This window comes from Pogonomyrmex barbatus, unplaced genomic scaffold (assembly GCF_055798465.1).
Source record: "Pogonomyrmex barbatus isolate J1 unplaced genomic scaffold, ASM5579846v1 scaffold3, whole genome shotgun sequence".
Classification (NCBI taxonomy): Eukaryota; Metazoa; Arthropoda; class Insecta; order Hymenoptera; family Formicidae; genus Pogonomyrmex; species Pogonomyrmex barbatus.
In genome coordinates, this window is record NW_028297127.1 from 17,450,596 (window position 1) to 17,470,178 (window position 19,583).

Sequence of the window (19,583 nt, forward strand, 5' to 3'; positions counted from 1 at the left end):
GCCGGGCCCGCCTCGCGCGGCAAGGAACCGAACCGGTAATGGGATGGAATTAAGAGGAGACGTGCCCTTCGCTAATCTATTAATACCTACGCACGAGATCACCGCCGGGCGTTGAAGAAAACGAGTTTTCACGAGACTGAGTCTCCGCACGTGGAGTCAGTCGTTCTTTGCCTAGTCAAAGTTTTACTCCTATTTTTCATTTTAGTTTTGAGTTCTACTGTTCAAAGAATTGCGATAGAGAGATTTATTTTATGTAAATTGACCTTTTATTTTGCATCTGAAATAAATGGTAAACGGACAATCTCAAAGTTCAAAGAAATTTATATATTAAAAAATGGAATTTTCAGCTACTTTTAATTTTAGAATTTTATTTTAATTATAGATATTAAGTAATGTTAAAAGAGATTGATTTCACTGGTTAAAATATTAACAAGGTAAACATCAAAATGTAAAAATCCTAGTTGATAAATAGAAAAAAATTTTCTCATTTTTATATTTTACTGTCGGAGCGTTCTCTGCTGGAGCGAACTATTGTCATTTGTTAATTAATTTGGGATCTATCTTATTTCGATTGAGATGTTCAAGCTCCTGAATTATAATCGGTATAAAAGATTTTTCAATGCGTAACGAATTACTACAGAAAGCTGATTCTATATTTAACTTCTAAATTAATTTTATTTTAATACTATTTTATCTTGCGGGACATTATTACAAACGTATTTAATGTTGCGTAATGTCGATGCAAGTTTATTTTTAAAAAATCCGTGATAAAAAATAGAGAGATTTACATTTCGCATTTGGCTTGTCGATAATTATAACATACATGTGTGCTTTACTTACAATAACCCGACTATTACTGATGAAACGTGTGATTGATTTATATGTTAATTGAATTTGTAATATAAATTTACTACGAAACTTGCGAAACGAGAAGTAAAATAGGAGAAAGGCGCATACAATAATAATTATAAATATTTTACATCGATGGCATTTCGTGCTTCGCAAAATATTTTCAACTTGTTGACAATTTTAAACAAAACCATCTGCTCTTACCAAGATAATTGTCACTTCATGACAAATTTCAAAAAAATGTTTATTTTAAAAACAAATCTTGGACTTCTTTTACTCAAAATAAATTTTTTTTATATTTCAAATGCCTAATCTTAATTGTCTGGAAATTCTGGAAGATAAATTAAAGAAAAAAATGAAAAAAAGAAACGAAAAATTGTAATAAATTTGTTATCTTGAAAAGTGTTACTTATACCCTTCGTGTTAAGATCTTAAGTGAACGTATCAACAGTGCTTCTCGAAAGCACTTAGTATTAACTCAGTAGTAACTTCGGAGTTAAGATTTAAAAATATATCATTCTTAGCTTTATGTACTTCAGTAATTTACAGAGATTATCATAAAAAAAGAAAGGTAAGATATTAGAAGAATGTGGATAAGCATAAGACAGACTTTTTTATCATCCGGAACTAAATTGCTTCATATCGAATTATCGCCGTTATCTATTCGCTTTTCAATGAATGAACGCATTTATTTTTATCTCCCTTGCACTGGGTATTCTATATTCCAAACTGTTACTCCTATCCATTTTAGGGCAACGAATCTGTGAAGATTCAACTGCAATACTTTTTTATAAATATAAATACATAAAAATAATCTAAGACAAGTTTCACAGATTTGTAACCCCATTAAAAAAAATTGTGTGTCACTTACCGATCCGATGCGCAACAGCGGAGTGAATCTGCCACGTAGCTACGATGATTCTGTAACACAGAAACAGAACATTCAAATTACACTTATAAAATATCTAAATGATAGATATTTTATAAAATAGCTTTTACGTATTGAATATTGAATCTACATATTTGTTTTTCAATTAAATATTCATCAAAATAATAAAATAATTTTCAATAAAAATCTTTGTAGAAATAAAAGCGTATAATATTTTAAATTGTTTTTCTTTCCCGAAAAAAAACTATAAATTTTAAATTATCGAAATTTATTAATCCAAATAAATATGAAACTGATTAATTTTATGTTGAGAAAGAAAATGTGTATTTACCGCAAGGTTGCTCCGCCGGTGCTCGCTGCCTCTCCTAGGCCTCCTCCTCCTCTCAAGATGTTGGGTCGTCGGATGTCCTCGCAGAAAAAGGACACTCGCGTAAAACACTCGCGAATTATTATAATCGCGCGTGGACTAATTTTAAATAAAAGTCTTTTAGTCCGGTCACTTGTATGGCACTCCCGAAGCCGAAGACGTGCGACGCGACGAACTGGTCGCAGTTCGTTCATTTGAAAATCGGCGGCGGGAAAATGACGGTCGATTAAAAAATCAATCACATAAGAGATTAATTTGCCACATAAGAGCCATTAAATAATTCATGGCTATGCTGTGTTATTAATAACAATAACAATAAATTAATAACAATATTATTAATAACAATAATATTACCTAATGTTAATATTAATGTTACTAATAACAGTGCAATGGGTACTGTTAGCTTCTTCGTCTTTGGGATTCCGTTGGGGAACCCAAAGGAATCCCTCAGAATACTGAGCCCTTCTGCCACATCAAGGCCGTACCCATTGGAGGAGTTATTGTTTATAAAAATTCATAAATATCAAAGGAATAAATCACGTTAAATATGTATATACTTCGTTAGAGATTCGTCATTTCGATATGCTTACTGAGTCGTTTAATCAAACGCGTTAAGAAGCATTTACTATTATATTCATACAACACAATTTGATATCATTTAGCATTAAAGAAATGCGAAGAAATACAATGTGTACTGCGACCTACCCCTATGAATGTCGGCGAGACATTGGTAGCGCGCGGAGCGCTCGTAAACATGTGACGTACTAGCCACGGCACGTAAACTCTTAACTAAAACAACAATAGATTGGCTAGACGAAATTCAACACATATTACAAATCAAATTTAATTTACACAAAGCGTTACATAACATCTTTCAATAATGAAACATTAAATAATATAATCGTTATATTTTACTTTCTAAATTTCGATTGTCATACATTTGCTCTTTCATTTAGAGTGCATTTGTTTGGACGCTTGTGCGCTGGAAACATTGTTTTAGTTTCGTTTGACGTGAATATGAATAATAAAAATAAAATAATGCTTATGGCGCATGAGCGTCCAAAACGAACACACTCTTGATAGACTCGTTACAATTTACTTGAGATACATATATATAAATATATTTTATATATTTTATTTGTTATAATACTTGTTATAATATATATTAAATTTGTTATGACGATTGATACAAGAAACTAATTATACGTATTACAAAATGTAAACTACATTTAAATCGGTGAGAATTTTAAAGCAGAAGAGTTTCATTCTAGGAGAATTTATATTGAAGATACTCGAATTAGATCATTAGAGAAAGCCTCTCGAAGTACGCAGCTCTTCCATCATGTTAAAGTAAGTATCGTATTGTTTACAAAAATTAATTATCTCTATGCTTCAAAAGATAAGCGTTGATCAATGAATACGAATCAGTTCCGCCGTCCGGAATATTCAAATGAAACAAGTCGTCTTTTGATACGTATAAATCCGACAAATTCATAACTGCGCGAACAACGTTTATTATAACATACTGAAAGATATTGGTACATGTTTGGCACATGTAAGTTAAAAATAAAAGGTAGAACAACAAGTAAGTGAAATTAAAAGTAAAACAAGAGAATAAAGAATTGGAATCAAAATGTAATACATTTAAAGAAATAAACGGAGACCGACTCTGGATTTGAACTCGGGATCCCTCGCTTATCACCAAGCACTTAGGTCTGCGAGACCACGACGGCTCCTCTCCGATTTATATTTCGAATCTTTTTCATGACCGCTCGTCTATTTCTTATAATACATCGTAAGATTTCATCAATGTTCTGAATCATCATTATCTAGAATTCGTCCCGATTTCGTTTCGAAAAGAAAATGTGAAGATACGTGTAGCGATACGTAACACTACCTGCCCACACGAGCGTCGGTGGTTGAATGATAACGCTGCGTGCACGTATACAATACCCGTCGATTGTAAATAAAGTAAGATTGTAAATAAAGCCGCGCGTTGTATCGTTATCTCAAACATAAAGATTTCAACGTTTATAATAAAATTGTATATAAGGTAATATATCTTTTCATTGGACTTCGCACACGGAGGAACAGGAATAAATATTAAATTTTGAAAATGAAAATTTAAAGTAACGTTAGTTAATATTAGTAATTATATGAGATTTTAGTGGCAAGATTATATAATATATGATGTAAATATTTTATATAAAAATATATAATATTAAAAAATAAATGACGCGCGCGAAGCGCGCGTTTTGTACTAGTAAAAAAATGTTAGAGAATATATGACACGCACGAAGTGCGCTGTCAATTTTTTAGTTATTGCAAATTACACATTTAATGCTGAAAAGTAATAAATGTTTATTTAAATTTTTATGAAATCGATATGAGATTCATGAAACAATTTTGCTGGAAAAATATTGATATATCTTGTTTAAAAAAAATATCAGAAAAATATCAGATAATATTATTTGTATCATTTGCACGAAATAAATTTCCAATAATTTGGAAATTATTATGCCATCTCTCAGATACACATGTTTATTTCGCTTAATTAATTTATTTTCCGTGCAAACAGATAAATACAAATACAAAGCTTCATCCGTTCTCAGGCAATCCAATGACGATTTATACTGTATTGCATTTTGAAAAGATATTCACAGCCTCGAATCGTTAATGAGTCGCACTAAAATCTGCGGCGTTATTGGCGCGAATCATCGCCGACGTCTCGCCGCATGCTATTATCACGCCTTGTTACCTTGCACGATTTTGTTTATCGCCATTTATCGGTCGCGCGTACCTATTCCGAGAACAATAAAAGTGAGACCGGCGGAATCACGCTACACGTCGTAAACACTCGAACTGATTAAGCATTATGGCACGTTAATCTTTCACGAAGGTCCCAGACAAAAATTTCAAGAATCCGGCAATTGGGGAATAAGTACGGTCTAATCAGGCATTTAGGCGTCTCGTTGTAAATTCTTAAAAAGTGCCTCACACTTTTATACGAGTGATGAACTTTTTTAAAGGACGAATATAGAAAGATGTGTTTAAGGGACGCGTTTAATAAAGTCACAAATCGGTATATATGGCATTATCATTAAATTTAAATCCGAACCTTCTTAGTATGTAAAATTTCTCAAAGTCTTGATTCTTGTAAGAGATTCTTTAACAAATTTGTTGGCGACGTCTTTTTTTCCAAAAGAAGATTTATAATTATAATTCTAAAAAATTAAAGTTTAATTAAACTCAAGTGAAAATATTTTTCTTTACACGTAGAAATTATTACTCAGGTACGGATTCTTTATTTTAAATCGTTTATAATTCAAAAATTGTCGTAGCACTTTTGTGAAGAAACCAGCTAATAATATTCTCGAGCTTTGAAATTAGTTTCCGTCTCGGAATTATTGGATACCTCGGCTCATTAGGTCTTTAGATTTTATTCAAATTGAACTATGGCAGTTAATCGTCAAGAGTTAACTGTACATGGCACGGTCGACGAGGGCAACTGCCAAGAAACGCGTTGGTATTTCTCAACAACGCTCTCCAACGAATATCGACCCAGACGAGCCTCGTACTTATGCAGAAACACGCTCGCGTAAGTAAAATTGCTCACATTTTTCAGACGCGAAACGAGCGATGGATAAGAGACAGGGGGGGGGGGAGAGAGAGAGAGAGAGAGAGAGAGAGAGAGAGAGAGAGAGAGAGAGAGAGAAGGAGAGGTTAGAGTATTTTCTTTTTCGAGCCTGACGAGCATCAAGCTCTCTCTCCGGGGCCCTTGAAGAGCAGCAACGCCAGGGAACGGACAACGGATCCGGCGCTGACGCTCATTACGATGATTGGCAGATTCAATTAACGGCCGACCGGGCTCCACCGCGGCGGGGTCGCCTCGGCTTAACCTCGGCTAAATATTATTAATAATAATCAGCTCATTACCGGCTCCATTAATTATCCGTGCCGGGTATATACGCGGGTAGCGCGCCTCCAGGAGCGCACCAGATTCGAGGGCCGCGTGCGTTCCTCTCGTCGATGTCCGGCCGAAATAAAACTCACCGGTGGTCCGAGAGGAGCACTCTCGGACGTTAAAGCCTTCGCATCACCTCGAGTCACGTCGATATATACACGGAGCAACACTCATAATTCGGCGTTCATTAAGGCGCAATACCGTATACGAACAGCGATCGATATCTAAATGAATTCCACGGAGCCTCATCAACACGGTAAACCAATTGCGAGACGTAAAATCGAGTTGCGGTGCGATGATCACTTTCCCGAATCTATGCGATTTAAAGCGATTTGATGAAAAAAATTAATTATTATACCTTACGCGCTGGGATTAAAGCGGAAAATAATTAAAGTTAATTAATCTGCGCGCGGAGATCGGTCTGGTTATTTTTTTCGCAACGTGCCGTATGGCGGCAGTGGAAGTATGAAAATCTGTCGCTGATCTACTCGGCGCAGGATTGGTACCGCTGAAGTCCACCCTTGTGATGGCTCTCGTAAAACGGTGGACGTAGAGCGAGGAGGAGGGCAGGCCGCGACGGGGGGACGGGTAGGGCGTGCAATATTAATCCATTTAACAAACTCATTATCGATGAGATATACCGAGCGTTTACCGTGCGCGGCGGCGGCGCGAATGCGCTCCACCTATCCCGGGGGAACCCCGGCTATATTAGCGGCTTGGCACCCCTGCGGCTTGATTTACGGGCGCGCGCTAACGAGCCTCGGCCTTCGCATCAGCCACGAAGAGGAGGTGATTCGGAACGGTGCAGCAGCACTCGGCCGCTACGGTTACGACGCAACGCGGGGGTCATGGGCGTCGCTAAAAATTTATCCATCCGGGATAGCGAGGAAAGGGAAATCGAGGAAGATCTCGGTGGCGATCGACGGTGGCCCAACCCCGCGCGAGGTGCAACCAAATAAAGGACTGCTATTTATTTCGGGGGACAAAATTTCATTTTCGTCCAACGATATAATATTATATCGTTTCTCCGACTATGAAATTTCTATATTATTAAACTGTTTCGTCTATATATATTTACCATCAATCACTTAACCGTTAAACGATAATAAGATGTATTTAAGATTGCTAGGTAATTAATTCGTTTGGCATATCAATTATCCGCTTAGCGGAAAATTTATAAAGACACAATGATTTCCGTTATTAGCGCTTGATATTAAATGCATTTCGCAGAACCAAATTACATTCGCCTCATCGGAGTCTTATGAGTTCTACACACGTTAAACATTCTTTCATTATCCTGTATCATTCGGTCGTAACCGCCGCCGGACACACCCACAAGGTATTAACCGTTTCTTGCTCGGCCCAATTAACTGGGATCGATAAGTTTGGCAGAAGATCTCTCCCCCCCCCCTTCCCTTTCGATTGTCTCTTTCACGGGCCGTATAAATTCAAAAAGTGAAAAAAAGAAGCGGATCTCTTCCCGTCACAACCGCCTTGTAATGAGGAATTCGTTGGGGATCCCCGAGTGGTCGAATTTTGTGCTCGAAAATCGAAATTCTTTTTCGATCTGTCGATTGGTCCAGGAGCCACCTCCATGGCGACGCCCATGACACCAATATACGACACAACGGATGCATCGGTTGTGTTGAAAGAAAGGCAAGCGAGGGGCGCATCGTTGTGTTTCTCTCCGACAATATGCCGACCGGCTGGAAATTTCAAAACGATCCAACATCGGCGGCTCCCGACGGGCTGATTGGACCGTATTTGGTTGTAATTAAGGCACCGGCGGCGGCCATTAGCGAACCGCGAAAATGAACAACATTGTTCTCCGTGTATCGCGTGTAAATCAGATCGCGCGAGCGTATCCTCTTCTCTTTCAGAAGCATCGTAGTTGATGCCTCCTTAGTGTCGCGTCAAAGAAAAACATAATGTCTCGTAAAGGCATTGAAAAGGAACATTATTTCTTACATTTTAACTTTCCAAGTTTTACTTCTTCTGTAACATAAACGCTGCAAGTGTGAATCAAGTAGCCAAAAAATCTTTTATATTACCATTTTCTTTATATAAGTCGTTATGATTTTTTTAGTTTATGATAAATGCATTAATTTAGTTTACTTTAAATTCCTGGATTGCAATATATTTCCAGCATATTAAGATAAATGAAAACAATGATTCGTATTCATCTAATTGATATAAATAAGAAGTAAGATATCGCTTTTATTCCACTTTTTTTTAATATCTGATTATTCATATGTGTACATTCACCCTCGTGTGGAATCAACCAGGTACGAATAGCTGGCAACAATTTATTACGCGAGGTCATCGGAATGGTGTTACGCGAACCTCTTCTGCCATATCGAGAGACGAATATGGCAACAATACCTCTCGACTCGCATAATTGGCGCTATGGGCGCCCAATAGGGCCACCTCGCGATGGTGCCAGGAGGGCCGTCGGCGCAGGATGAAGAGATTTACAATGTTCTCGGTCGTAAAATAATCAATAAAATCTGCGCAATGTAAAGAAACGGACGTGCGGCAATGATTTAGTATGCGGAGCGCTGGACCCTGTCGTTCCTTCCCCTCTCCTTTTCAGGGTGGTTTCGTCCGTCCTTAAGGTTCGATTGCCTATGCAAAGGGCAGATTAGGCATCCCGAAAAAAAGTTGAACCAAACTTTGAGATCAGATGTAACATTTTGTGATAATTACATTAACAATATAATTGTTTAATATTTTGTCAGCAATCGAGCGGTATTGAAGAACATTTGAACAATACAATGAAATAATTGATTTTTAATCTCGAAACATTATAAAATAATAATATTTATATTAAATAAAAAATTAACAAATTGATATATAGAATTTATACAATCATATAAATACTGTTACAAAATTACTAATATTTAAAGTTACAAAACTTTTTTAATTAAAATAATAATTAAGTTACAACTTTTACAATTAATATTAAAATTTCGCTATAGTTGAACTTTCAAACTTAATTATTTTCATGGATAATGAAACTTATGTTTTAAAATATTTTATATGATTATAATAATTTTTCTTAAATTAATGTTGAATTATATAACATTCAAAATAAAACTACTTTTTTTAATTATGACAAACTATACTTTTATTGCTATTCAAAGAATAGCTGCTAGAGTTTAGTTCTTAAAGATGTATGATCGATTGCATTTGCTCAAAAAGGAAATATACACATAGGCCACATGTCCTCGGAATGAAAACCAATTAGAAAGGGACTAAGCAGAAGCTGATGGTCGTTTTGAAAAAGCGCGTCGCCTCGTAATCATGCGCTAATTCATCAACGTGGCTCATTTGCGAGCGTAAAGTTACCTAAATGATCACCACACAGGTAATAGGCGTGGCCCTGGCTATTTTGAGCAGTGCGTATCTTAGTTTTACGGGGCGTTAAAGGCACCGTGACTAATGATGGAGCCAACTAACAAGTTTTCACAGGTAAAACAAAGACATTCGACAAATTTTAATCATCGCCCATCTATTGTATCGTTCTACGAAAAGTGCTGTTAGTGGCTTTTATCAATGGAATTTACTTATCACGTATAGTTACATATTTCTTGTTTAAAAATAGTTTCTTTCAATATAATGAGAACTATACTATACATGTATAAATACACATGTGTGTGTATATATATATATATATACATATATATACACATATGACGAATGTTAGATTCATCTCAGTTCTTAATGGTTTTTATTTTAATTACTTTGTTAATTTAAATTAAAAATTAAAATAATAAATAATTAATACATAATTAATTATTTTTAATTTCAGTTGTGTTTATCATCATCTTTAATATTATTATTACTTTCTTAATCTGTTTAATTTTTAATTTTCCACTTAAGTACGTAATACTATCTGGGTAATTGCGATCGTTTTCATTGAAGTCTTAGAAGATTTGTTCTGTAGTGTCTACTATCATTAATAGATCCTCCGTATCTAAATTTTACTATAACATTTTGACTTATTTGATTGTCAATTAATCTTCTGATTAATGGATTCTGAATGTGAGTAGTACCTTAAATTTTTTGTAGGAAGTACAGCACGATTCGCCCCGGGGTTTTGCGGCGGGAGCTAAGAATGGTGACGAATTTACGAGCTCCTTACGAGCAAAGGCCTGCCTTCTTCGTGAGCATGTAGCGGGCAATAAAATACAAGGCCAGAGGATATTCGAAACAATCGGACTGAGAGAGGGCAGGATCTATATCTACTCGAGAAGATCTGGATTAAATTTAGGATTGATTTACGAGTAATCGCGCACCGACAATCCCTGTTTTCTCTCGAACAATCCGTCGCTCTGTTACGAAGCAATGATTTGCAGATAAAATCTTGCAAATAAAATCAAGAAACTTATAACAATAAAATATATGTTCTTATGCGATCGATTGATTTAGAATTCAGTTTTGAATAAGAACTACTAAAACGCAATGATAAATTCGAACATCAAAAATAGGATAAGTAAATTCTTATTATCAAAGATTAATGCAAAGAGATACTAATGTAAAGATGATTTAATAAATTAATTGTTGGTAAAAGTATTTTTAATTGTTTAATTGTTTAAAATTATGTTAAAATATTTCTTAATCGTTTAAAATTATGAATTATGAACGTAAAATAAGAGGAAACGTATTTCTTCAATGATATATGCTGTTAATTTGATGTAATATAATAATAATAAAGTGAAAAAAATAAAATGATATTAAATTTGATTTAAGGATTTTTCGGAGCCTCAAGTAACCGCTTATAGATCATTATCCGTAAGTTCACGACCGACATGGAAATGGTTTTACGATGATAAAGCGAAACGATAAAAAGTCTCGTTGGGAAACCTAGGCGGCTAGTTTTCGCAATAAATAGGGGGAAGCAGGAAGTATTTGAGCGGAGACGTGTTATTATGAACTCGGTAAGAATGGGAGAAGGATGTAAGGAGGCGAGGGAAAAGAGAAGGAGCCTGTGGAAAGTTTTGCTCGTTTTTGCACGGCAAGATTCTCGCTGCCGATTGGTCTTCTCATTATGCAGCAATTAAACAACATGGCGCCCGCAGATGCTTGTTCGATTCGTTCACTTAGCGCGGCGCTAGTCACCGGATCCGATATATTGTGGAAGGCTAGCGCGCGTTGAAATCCCCTATTATACTCATAAAGAATATTTCTAGACGTGCGCAATAATAAGATCTAAGAATATCTCACTTACATAATAAAATGTCATGATTCATATTAATTTATGCCTGCTCATTAGGCGTGCACAAGCAATTCGCTGCATGACTTTTTTCATTTGAATTATTAATGTATTAATTGTTATTAAAAGTGTCATTTTTTTAATATTAAAATGTTAATATTAAATAAATTATATATATATATATATATATATATATATCTATTAAAAATTAATATTAATAAATTAAATTAATTTTTTTTAATTAATTTAACTATTTTAATTTACGTTTTTAACACTAATTATAAAATAATGATAAAGATAAAATGATTTTTAAAGCAATCGACTTTTTATACAAGAATCGTGAAGAATAATATTTGTTATGAAATTGCGATGCGCAAGAAATAAAATTAAAAACTTTTATTATATCGTATTAATATTTTAATATCAGTCTAAAGTTATAAGCTATTCATTTCCCGAATGTTGGATTGTTGAAAGTTGACGTGGCTTGTTTGTACAGAGGATTCTCGCCCTGAAACATATTGACATATTGACGTTCCGGCAATCTCATAGTCACGCGATCGAGAACAATAAGCGACTCACCCTGTCCCATTTGGCGAGAGCGCGTTCCTTCTCAAACCTGGCGTATTCCCTCTTGTCGTGGATCATCGTGAGGATCTTCCAAATGAGGAGAATCAGGAAACCGATGATGACGGTACTCGCAACAACGCCCAGCGCAACACCTACGAGAGAAAGTAGATTCCAGTTCATTCTTATATCTTCGCGCATATTCAATCATGTAGCGTAAGCTCATCCAACATGCAAAAATGCATACATAAACTCCCAAACGTCAATCTTACACAAGTGATAATTAGAATTAAATAGTATAATAGAAAATACCAAAAACGTTGAGAGGTGTTGGACATATCTTTTCTTTCTGAGCTTGAATCTTGAAGATTTTGATGTCTCCTCCGGTGCCATCCCTGTGATATTGGTATTTGAAGACAAACGAACAGCCTGCATCACCTGGTGTTCGGCACATGCGGGCGTCAGTTTTCTCATCCATAGGATCTTCCTCGATAACATCGACCTGTGAAGTAATAAGCGTCCATTTGCATGGCGTCGCGAATTATTAATCGCCCTCACACAGCGTGCAAAATAAATGCTATCTCGAGGAAAGATCTACTAACAATGTCTACTTCGTGCATGCACAAATCACACTTCCCATTCTTCGCAAATGGTCCTGTATTGTACGCCATGCATTCCACGCAGTCTTTCAGCTCTTCGCACCGTTGTCCTGGACACGTCTAAAACGCATTATAAACATTTTATAAAATTAAGATATTTAACACAATTCGGAAACACCGTATAATGCCCATCTTTTTACCAATGTAGATTAACTTTAATTTAACTTATTTTTCTTCTTTTTTTTAATTTTAAAAATTAAAAAAAAATAAAGAGTAGATTTAAATAAAAGTTAATCTGCATTAGTAGAAATGAATATAAGTGCATATAGATTGAAATATGTAATTTTTAAAAATTAAATTAAACAAATAGATATAATAATCCATAATTTAAGTAATTCAACAACTTAAATTGCTTACTTAAATTGCTATGTACTTGTAATGATAAATTTAATTTTATTTATGATCTGAAAAATCCTTATAAATATATAATATTCTAAGTTTAAACCCACATATGTGCATACATAACATTAATTCAATGTTCAAACCGCCTGTATGCGGGTATTGAATTAGTATAAAAATTTTAATCGTATTTACACGTTTTTTTCCACTTGGCCAAGTAAGAAATGGTTCATCGACTTCTTTAAAAATATTATTTCCTCAAACGCAGATACTCACAGGGCATTCTTCGCAATATTGTCCGGAATATCGAATATTGTCCCGCTCATGACAATGACAGTTGCCGCAGATGCAGTTACCACGCCCGCTGCAAATCTCGACGTTCCCGCCCGACGGCGGGATGCATGTGCTGTTGGTCTCCTTGCAGTCGCACGTTTCTCCACCCCATCCCGGTAGGCAATTGCAGGTACCACATTCGCACTTGCCCCGTCCGCCGCAGACCTTAAACGGACAGAGAAGAGACGAACGGCGGATGTAATCGGGTACGTACAAAGGCGTGTAATTTGTCCTACCGCCCTTATAAACGCCGCTGCCGCGCTCGCTCGAAGGGAAGATTGCCGTGTAACTTGCGCGCGAATTTGTTAAAAGTAACTATCGGGCGAGAACACGGTAGTTGCGCGCGATAATAGAGATTTCCTATCCCAGCCTCTTTCGAGCGTGTAATTTTTGCCGTCTATATCGTTTATATAATAACACTAAACGCTTATGTATACTTTCAAGTTTTAAAAAATGTTGAACTTTCTTTCAGCATAGTTACGCATTCAATTTTTAACTATAATAAATAATAAAATATCATTTATTTATATTTATATATTTATATTATATATTTTATATAGGAAAATTATTTATCTATAAATTAGCAAATTAACATTTTCTGCCTCTTATATAAAGGAATATTAGAACTTCATCTTCGAATTGCATCGTGCTTTATATGTTGCGTATGATAATATGTCCTTTAATTTTAAAACATACCTGGCCATGACTGCGTTTGCAAGAGAAATTGTCGCACTCGCAATATTGCCCGTAAAATACTTCTTCCGGATTGTTCGGCCGTTTGTCGCAGTCGCAGACGCCACACTTGCATACGCCGTGGCCGCTGCATATCTCAGTGGTTTGATTATCGGGTTTGCAACCATCTGTCGAAATCGAATTATCAGCAGCGATCTCGCTTCCTTCGCACTCGCATTGCTTTCCGTGAAAACCGGAATTGCAGGAACATACGCCGCACATCGATATGCCATTACCCTTGCATTCTGCTGCGTTCGGCTGATATCCCTGTGTTGCAAATTATTTAAAATTAGATATGAAAAATGTTTATAAGATATTACGCAAATTGGATTAATTATTAAAGAACGTGTTATATTTGTAATTATATATTCTTGCACACTTAGAATTAATATTTGATAAAACAGATTTTTCAAGTTTTTTTGAACAAGTTTTTCTGCTTTATGTATACCGAGTGTCCAGGTTTCTCACAAGGACAGTCGCATATCATTTCCAAATCAATAATCAAACTCTCATTCAGGTCTCTAGGTTTAATCTCCATAGTTTGACGCCAATCCTTTGGATCCTTGGGGCACTCTGTAAGCTGATGCAATCAAACCATAATGAAATATATATTATTAATATAATATAATAAATATATTAAATATATTAACATATTATTAATTAAACAAAATAATTATAAATTATTCATGCACCTTAAGTACAACTTCAAATTCGATAACATTGCCTACGCGAAGTCCTTCACATTCCTGACGTTCGAGCATTTCTCCCGTTTTGTTCAAACAGCGGGAGAAATATTTAACGTCAATCATCTTTGGCGCTGTATCGATTATCTTCACCGACTTTACTAGTTTCTGTAAATTATTATCAATTATTATGCACAATTAGATATAAAATAAGTTAATATTATAATAGATTTAGAATAACCTCATATTCGCTGCTCACTAAGGCGACGACATTCTGCGAATTGTTGTCCAAAGTTCCGGTAGAAGATCCACTGATACTACGACTTAATCGCTGATAAGTTGCATTTTTATGATCAGGAACTGCGAAAATAATGTTCATGTTGTGCTCACGTGCTTTTCTGTTGAGCTAAAAATTTCTTAAATTAATTTGTTAAATTCATCACGTGTGTAAATGAATACACTGAGAGAAAACAAAATAGTTTTTAGCAACTATATTTATGATAATTATAAAATTTAAGTACCTATAACTAGTTTTTCAAAGTAATAAGTACAAAAGTAGTATTGAATAAAAATATAATTACGGTAACAATATGATAGATGTGAATTATTAATTGATTGATAATGAAATAGCGACTCAACTATAATTATATAGTTGAGACATAGAATTCATACAAATAGTATATTGCATTATGTTTTTCTAGTTTAGAAATATTTTTGTGAAGTAAGAATAGTGCTACAATTACATTGAGAAATTTAAAACGTACATATAACGATACATAATACATTACTTTATCTACCGATTTACTACAAATGATTAATATTATCTATATTTTCTCGGTTTATATATCTTATTAATTGTTCTTATTACAACTTTAATATGCATAATTGAAGCGCTACTTGTATACAAATCTTTTTTAATTGCTGGTACGACTTTTTTCTCTCAGTGTACCTTTATGAAAGAAATACCTGAGATATCGACGGATAATCTTGCAGAAGAGAATAAGTGTAAAATCCTTTCTCGTCCAAGTGACATTTGCAATCATTTGGCTCTACTATTCCTGCAAGCTAAGAAAGCCTTTTTATTTCAAATCTCGTAAATCTTGATTGGTTGGAATAGGTTTATCTTAAAATTGCGCGACCTCGTAACTTTTGCTCAATTTTACGTACTCTACCATCTCCGGCGACATGGAAAATCGCATCAGTCGAGAACACGATAAGATGACGTGCTTTTTGGCGCCAGCCGATTTCCTTGGTGCATACTATGACCTGCATCATCGCGTCGAGACCACCTTCGGGACCGTCCAGATTACCTGACACCGGCGCCGCTTGTACCTGATCCTATTTAGTAAAGAATTTGTACAACAGATTATCTAAAATATAGAGTCATAATATACAAAATTAACTATTCATTTTATGGCAACAAAGCATAAAGATAATGCACAATAGAACACAAAGTAAGATAATATACATAAGATAATATACATTTAGTGTATTATAATAATTATGAGAGTAATGCTTATCTTTATTATCCCAAAATATTTAGAATAGAAAATTCTTTTGTATATATATCTTATATATATCCTATAGTAATATTTACCTTAAATAAAGCTACATTCTCCGTAAGAGGCATTTGATTTTTGTAATCGTAAGGCGGCGCACACGGTTTTCCATTTTTCAAAGTGCAGGGAGATTTCAGTCTGATATAAAAGTTCAATCGGATTATAAATCGCGCGTTTAAAATTGCGATTTTATTCAATTATAACTATCTCGATAAGTGCTCTATTAATCAAAATGTCTATTATAATGATTCATGTAATGCATATAATTACTTCTCAGGCTCTGTGCTAGTCATCGGTAAAACGACTTTGTCTACAAAGCTACCAAAGCCAATACGGAAATTCGATGTGAGCTTTTGCATGGCTTTGACCAACTCTAGACCGAGTTTCGATAATTGATCTCTATATGGTTCCATGGATGCCGACAGATCCATGAGATAATATAAATCTACAGGATAATCCTCCGCCTGGCTGTATTTCATGGTCAGACGATAATCCTCTCCTATAAATAATTCATTTAAATTTTTTATTTTTAAAATTGATAACTAAATTTTATATAGTATTAGATAAATGCGTCAAAAATATTGTAATATATAATTATTATATTTTATTATGAATATAATTTAAAATTGTATATTTTTAATAAATGTTTTATTATGATTTCTAAAAGAACTTTTGTCTCAAATTAAAAATTAGTATATGTTTTTATTTAACATTTATATATGTCGTAATATTGAAAATATTGAGTAGTTTCATAAAGAGACTTGAGATTCAGAAGATTAAATTTTGACAAAATTTTTCTTTCACCTTGCTTGAGACTTAAGTGTATCCTCTGAGGTTGAACTTGGACGGGATCTTTACCCTTAATCGAGGATAATTTTCGATTTTCCAAGAACTTCATCGTATTATTGTATTGTATTACATCCGATCGTTTACACCAATGCTCGCCTTTTTTCGTGTACGTATGGTTGGACACACAACGCAAAAAAGGACTATTCATTTTCTATCCAAATAAAATCACCACCAACAGTTTAATCTATTATTACTTTAAAAGATTATTACAATTAAAAGCATATTTAAATTACAAAATTTTTCTCTTCTAACGTAAGAAAATTAAAATAAATAATATCTATAAGAGTCTCCTCTGAGACTTTCAAAAGGAGAAGCCGAAATTTTTCTCATAAAACATAAAACCTAAGATTTCGTTCAGCTAATAATAAACAATAAACACGAACGATTTTCTTTTCTTTTCCCAATTCCAATTGATTATCGGAGTGATAAAAAAAGAAAAACTGTTTTTACAAACTAAACGCGCATGAGTACGATACACTCATACAAAGCAATCGCTGAGTTCATTCGACGGTATGAATCACGGTGACGGAATCATAACAGTGAAGTCGCAAGGCGCGCGTCTTTTCCGACACATCTCTTTTTTTCTCTCGTGTGTCATCTCTGATAGAATTCTCCACTCGTTAACGACTTTTATAAATATTCATTACCGTCGTGGAGCACCAGACGCATTGCGATGTTTGCAGACAACTCGCACAGGTCAATCGGGATTCACAGAGGTTCTCGCGATCACGGTGTTGCGAGATCACAGCCACGAAAAAACGCATCACAAAAAGAAAAACGATTATCGTCCATCGTGTCATCGTTCCATCGAACGCACAACGTCGCCGATGTATTTTTGACGCGAGGTGAGTCGCGGCCTCAAATCGCAAAGTTCGCGCATCGAAAGGATACTGCGGCATCCCGCGGAAATGACTCCGAGATAAGTCACATCGTGGTAATGCGTGTGATTAAGTAATCATTCGTTCTCTCCACTATCAATAACGATTTTTCCTGGGATTGGTCATCGTTGCCCGAGGCACGGGAGTCATTCCGGTGACACAGCGATGACAAATTAAATTTAATTTTAAATTTAATTTGAAATTATATCGTTGCTTTAAAAGAAAGTCTTATATCATATATATATATATATATATATATATATATATATATATATATATATATATATATATACAGAAATAGACGAATGATGCATTCTAATGAACATAATTGTAATAGTAGAAAGAAAAAACGGAAGAGGCTCGCAGTTAGAATTATCACTTGAGAGCAAAGATATGAATTTTATATTGTCCCCTTTTATATTAAAATATTTTTATTTTGTTTATTTTATATATATGTGTAACCTTTCATGTTAAGGTATAAAAGTATATGAAAAACATATATTATGTAGTGTGTTAAAATAAAACAATATAAAATTGTAAATAAAATTCCATATGCGCGAAAATCTAGACGAATTATAAATTAAAAGTTTTAACTTTCGTCATCCAATTTATTTATATTTAACATGTAGATCAAATAAATAAAATATATATGATCACATCGATAGAAATATAATAAATAATATAAATACAATTTTCTTTCGCATATAAATATAATAAAAGAAAAAATATATATTGCACATTTATATAATTAATATTAATTGAAAATTTAATCTTTGAAAGATGAAACTTGTGTCATCTGGCGTTCTATCTATGAATTATCTTTATTTTCGTGTATAGATTGTCAACTTTTCAACAGATGGTGCGTAGAAAAAAAAAATTTGACAGTAAATTCTGTAATTTAACACTATTTAATATTATAACAAAAAGAGCGGCTATCCCGACCAAAGCTCCCTGTACACTATCGTCAGTACACCCATTTTTGAATTTAGAACTATATAGTTACATCCATTTCCCGACACTGCCGATAAAGTCGCATTCTGTAGATACATAACTGTGCCGCATCCACAATTTATAGATTATATAAATATGCACAAGAATATATATATATATATATATATATATATATATATATATATATATATATATTATATAACTTGAAAATTACATACGCATAATTTTTTTTATTGTAGATTAAAGTGATTAACTTTAACATAATAACTGACAACTAACTAACATAATAACTGACTAACATAATTAACTGATTAACTTTAACATAATATAACATTTATCGATATGTTTATATTTATATGTATGTATGTACATATATAGTGTGTACATACAAATATTTTTATGATTATATATATTGTAGGTATGTACATACACAAGATAATGCAGTTTTTACACAAAATAATGCGACACACTGTATCATAAGAAACCACATTCATTTGTCTTATTCTGTTATTCAATTATTATTCAAATGATAATTTATTTTATTTTACTTTTTAGTTTAGTTAAATAGTTTCAAAGACATCGAACACAAATAATACTATATTTTTAGTAATATTTTTTATTTGCACATGCAGTGACAAATATTTATCGTATTATTTTATTATATGTGATATATTTCTTTTCCAGTCAAATTAGTACAATTGCAACATTAGTTAGTAATTAGTTAATTCTTGTGGCTTGCGGCTTGAGGCCTT

At 34.0% G+C, this 19,583-nt stretch overlaps 1 protein-coding gene across 1 annotated transcript; it reads right to left on the minus strand.

Annotated features, from left to right (window-relative positions):
- Window positions 1-11,678: 11,678 nt before the first annotated feature.
- Window positions 11,679-17,917, minus strand: LOC105427860 (integrin beta-PS). The gene is made up of 15 exons (XM_011639825.3): window positions 17,650-17,917; window positions 16,958-17,153; window positions 16,424-16,652; window positions 16,192-16,291; window positions 15,762-15,932; window positions 15,561-15,659; window positions 14,836-15,000; window positions 14,604-14,762; window positions 14,360-14,491; window positions 13,876-14,178; window positions 13,123-13,344; window positions 12,451-12,567; window positions 12,161-12,350; window positions 11,864-12,003; window positions 11,679-11,792 (listed from the first exon to the last, which is right to left on the minus strand). The coding sequence occupies exons 1-15, from the start codon at window positions 17,899-17,901 to the stop codon at window positions 11,730-11,732; spliced, it is 2,538 nt and encodes an 845-aa protein (XP_011638127.3). The 5' UTR covers window positions 17,902-17,917; the 3' UTR covers window positions 11,679-11,729.
- Between the last annotated feature and the right edge of the window lie 1,666 nt (window positions 17,918-19,583).

Coding starts and splice junctions, on each gene's coding strand:
- LOC105427860 (XM_011639825.3), bottom strand. CDS start 17,901: ATGCCGCAGTATCCTTTCGATGCGCGAACTTTGCGATTTGAGGCCGCG. Junction 16,292..16,423: donor ACTAGCACAGAGCCTGAGAA/GTAATTATATGC, acceptor CTTTTATATCAG/ACTGAAATCTCCCTGCACTT. Junction 14,179..14,359: donor GTGAGAAACCTGGACACTCG/GTATACATAAAG, acceptor TTTGCAACACAG/GGATATCAGCCGAACGCAGC.